This window comes from Octodon degus, unplaced genomic scaffold (genome assembly GCF_000260255.1).
Source record: "Octodon degus isolate 3935 unplaced genomic scaffold, OctDeg1.0 scaffold00027, whole genome shotgun sequence".
Classification (NCBI taxonomy): Eukaryota; Metazoa; Chordata; class Mammalia; order Rodentia; family Octodontidae; genus Octodon; species Octodon degus.
Window position 1 is genome coordinate 5,601,242 of NW_004524603.1, and position 3,273 is coordinate 5,604,514.

The 3,273-nt window shown below is 65.1% G+C and overlaps 2 protein-coding genes across 3 annotated transcripts in view; one reads left to right on the forward strand and one right to left on the reverse strand.

Moving 5' to 3' along the window:
• The first annotated feature begins 598 nt into the window (after positions 1–598).
• Positions 599–3,152, forward strand: Tmub1 (transmembrane and ubiquitin like domain containing 1). Of its 2 annotated transcripts, none has more exons than XM_004628986.2 (3): positions 599–696; positions 1,675–2,095; positions 2,354–3,152. In XM_004628986.2, the coding sequence occupies exons 2-3, from the start codon at positions 1,704–1,706 to the stop codon at positions 2,703–2,705; spliced, it is 744 nt and encodes a 247-aa protein (XP_004629043.1). In that variant the 5' UTR covers positions 599–696; positions 1,675–1,703; the 3' UTR covers positions 2,706–3,152. The 2 variants fall into 2 exon arrangements, with proteins under 2 accessions (XP_004629043.1, XP_023568674.1); XM_023712906.1 differs by lacking the exon at positions 599–696 and adding an exon at positions 1,069–1,198.
• Slc4a2 (solute carrier family 4 member 2) overlaps positions 2,967–3,273 on the reverse strand; it is a 20,093-nt gene continuing 19,786 nt past the window's right edge. The window contains exon 24 of the mRNA XM_023712897.1: positions 2,967–2,977. The gene's annotated coding sequence lies outside the window, so the exon portion shown is untranslated. The remainder of the gene's footprint in view (positions 2,978–3,273) is intronic.

Sequence of the window (3,273 nt, forward strand, 5' to 3'; positions counted from 1 at the left end):
TTGATTTATTAACTACATTTTGGGAATGAAAATATTTTATTCAGAGAGATTTAATAGCCCATCTGAGATCATGTACCTATAAGCACAGCACAAGGAGTTCATAATATTTTCTCTGTTCCTGGGCCCACGAATCTTTCACAGTCCTGCGGAGGCCATGAAGGGGCAGAGCCAGGAGACTGCTCCCGGAATAGGTGTCGGTGTCCTCATCTAACTGGTGATGCTGCCTACGCCTCCTGAGCTCTGGGGATCCAGGCTGCCTCTGTCCTCCCCCCAACCCCGACATCGGCGGAGGCCGTGAAAGGGCCACATGGGCTCCCCCCAGCCTCCCTCCGTGCATCACCAACAGGAATGCTGTGACGTGCTCCCGCTGACGCTGGTGTCTGGAGTGACAGATACCGCGGCAGCCCGCGTAGAGGGGGCGGATCCGCGCCCGCCGGACGCTGCTCGGGCCAGCGCCGCCCCCAGAGCCACCTACGCAGTGCGCTCCGCGGTCCTTAGCCGCCGGGCACTGCGGGCGGACGCGCTCTGCACGTGGGTGCGCAGGGCGCGAGGCGGGGACTGCGCGGCGGACTACCAGTCCCACAATGCCGCGGGCCGCGGCGGCCGCGAAGGAGCGGAGCCCCAGGTGTCTGCGACCTCGGCGCCTCCCGCCCGGAAGTGCCCGAGGGGCCGCGATGGAGCTGGCGGGGCCGGGAGGTGAGTGCCTGCGCTCGCCCCGCCCCGGGATCACCCGCGCTCTCCCGCCGCCCGAGGGGCGGGAAGATGGGAGGGGTGATGGGGCGGCGGGGTGGGGAGGGCGCAGCCGGGGTCCCGTGGGATCCGGGGTCTGGCGGCCGCCGGGTTTGGAGAGGCTCTCTGAGGAGAAGGAGGAGGAGGAGGAGGAGGCGCGGAGTCGGGGCGCCGCGGGGGTGGTGTGTGCCGTTTGTGGCGACCAGGAAGGGGCCGAGCTGGCTAGGTGGCATCGCTCAGAGATTCCAGATTGCCCAGGGGCGGAGTTCGACGACTGGTGTGGAGGCAGCTCTAGAGATAAGTCCCTTGTCGCGCGTGGGGTTTGGGTTCACCGTACGGGGGTGAGGCAGGGGACCGAGAGAGCCCTTTTCTGCCCCTTGGGGAAACGAGTGACCGAACCTTAGAGTAGCTTGGAGAGGCAGTAGGTGAAAGAGCAAATAAAACTGGGATGAAGTGGATGAAAGTGTGGGTAAGCTTGGGGCGAAGTTTGGCAAGGGTTAAATGTAGAAGAGGGGTCTCTTAGAAGAGGCCTCGCCGTAGAGACAGGCTGTGGGTGAATTCGAGAGGTAGCCGCCATGGCTTCACTGGGCTGAGCTGCCTTGGAGTTCCTGTTGGGAACCCAGAATTTTAAGAGTTGAATAATTGCAGCACTGGGGAAGCCGAGGCAGGAGGCTCTCCAGGAGTTTAAGGCCAGCCTGAACTACTTGTCAAGTCACTGTCTCAACCATAGCAACCAGAAGACCCAGAATTCAGGCTTACCAAGTTAGGACTTGAGATTTGGTCATGGGAAGGGGACTAACAGGCAGATTTGAGGGTCAGAGCAGTCTGTATCCTGGGTGGGGAAGGCCACAGAAGAATTGGCATTGTGGAGAGTTGAGGTGGGGTGGGGTTGGGGGCTGCTGGGGCCTGCGAGCCAGCCTCTCACTGTCCTTTGTGCCTCCCCAGCTCGGTAGCACGGCAGCAAGGGAGGTGCCATGGCCTTGATTGAAGGGGTGGGTGATGAGGTGACCGTGCTTTTCGCGGTGCTCACCTGCCTCCTGGTGCTGGCCCTCGCCTGGGTCTCAACACACACCTCGGAGGGCACTGACACCCTGCTCCAGCCGGCAAGGACTCCACCGCCCGCCCAGCCCAGTGAAGCCGTGGCAGCCATGGACAGCGGCAGAGGGGAGTCCCCTGGGGCTGATACCTGCAGCCTGAGACACAGAGGTCAAGCCACACAACCAGAACCCGGCCCAGGAGTCACAGCAACAGCACCACCAGCCCCGGACTCCCCCCAGGAGCCCCTAGTGCTCCGCCTGAAATTCCTCAATGACTCTGAGCAGGTGGCCAGGGCCTGGCCCCATGACACCATCGGCTCCTTGAAAAGGTAGGTGGGGATGGATGGAAGGAAATGGGAAGGGGAGGAGTGGGAGTGACCACAGCGGACCACCCGAGATACCTGGGACACCCCCTTCGCTTTCTGTTCCCCAAATCACAGGCTGGCCTGTTCCCCTGGGGCAGACTGCCCCCCAGAGGCCGCAGTCAGGGTAGTGTGCCAGGGCAGCACCAGGGCTGGGGCTTGGCCCTGGGCCGGGACTAGGATTGTCTGAGGCCTGCTCTCTTACCCAGGGCCCTCTCTCCTCAGGACCCAGTTTCCCGGCCGGGAGCAGCAGGTGCGCCTCATCTACCAAGGCCAGCTGCTAGGAGACGACAGCCAGACACTGGGCAGCCTTCACCTCCCTCCCAACTGTGTTCTCCACTGCCACGTGTCCACGAGGGTCGGTCCCCAGCATCCCCCCTGCCCACCGGGGTCAGAGCCAGGCCCCTCCGGGCTGGAAATCGGCAGCCTGCTGCTGCCGCTCCTGCTGCTGCTGCTGCTCCTGCTCTGGTACTGCCAGATCCAGTACCGGTCCTTCTTTCCCCTGACCGCCACCCTGGGCCTGGCGGGCTTCACCCTGCTCCTCAGCCTCCTAGCCTTTGCCATGTACCGGCCGTAGTGCCTCCTCGGGCCCTTGGCAGCACGGCCGGCCCGTCGGGACCTCGCTCCCCGCAGCGCGGCGGGCGCTGCTGCCTGCCCAGGCCGGCCTCGCCCGCCTGCCTCTTCCCCCTGCCCTGGAGCCCAGCCTTGCGCCACCGGGGCCTGCGCGGGCTGGCGGAGGCCGGCCGCTGCGACCTCCACAGCCGCGGCTCCGGCCAGCCTTCCGGGGCTGCTGCTCCCCGGCCCACGCTGACAGTCAGCTCCTCGGGGCCGGGCACCTGCTGTCGCTGCCTTGGTCCTGGGCAGCGCGGGGCCACCGCCCTGGGCCCGTCTTAGTGTTCTGCCTGAGCGCCCAGCCACCCATAGTCCCTGAGACGCAGATTAGGGGACCCACAGACTGTGGGAGGCTGGCGGAGGGAGCTGGGATCTAGAACACGTGCAGATTAAAGAAACTGTGAAGTTTTCACTCGCGGTGTGTGTCTGTGTGGGGCTGGAGGGGGGCAGAAAGGGGGCGCCGCGCGGGACCCGGCAACTTCTGGGCTGCGGCCCCCCGCCTTCCGCCGGCCGCGCGCCCCGGCCCCGGCCCC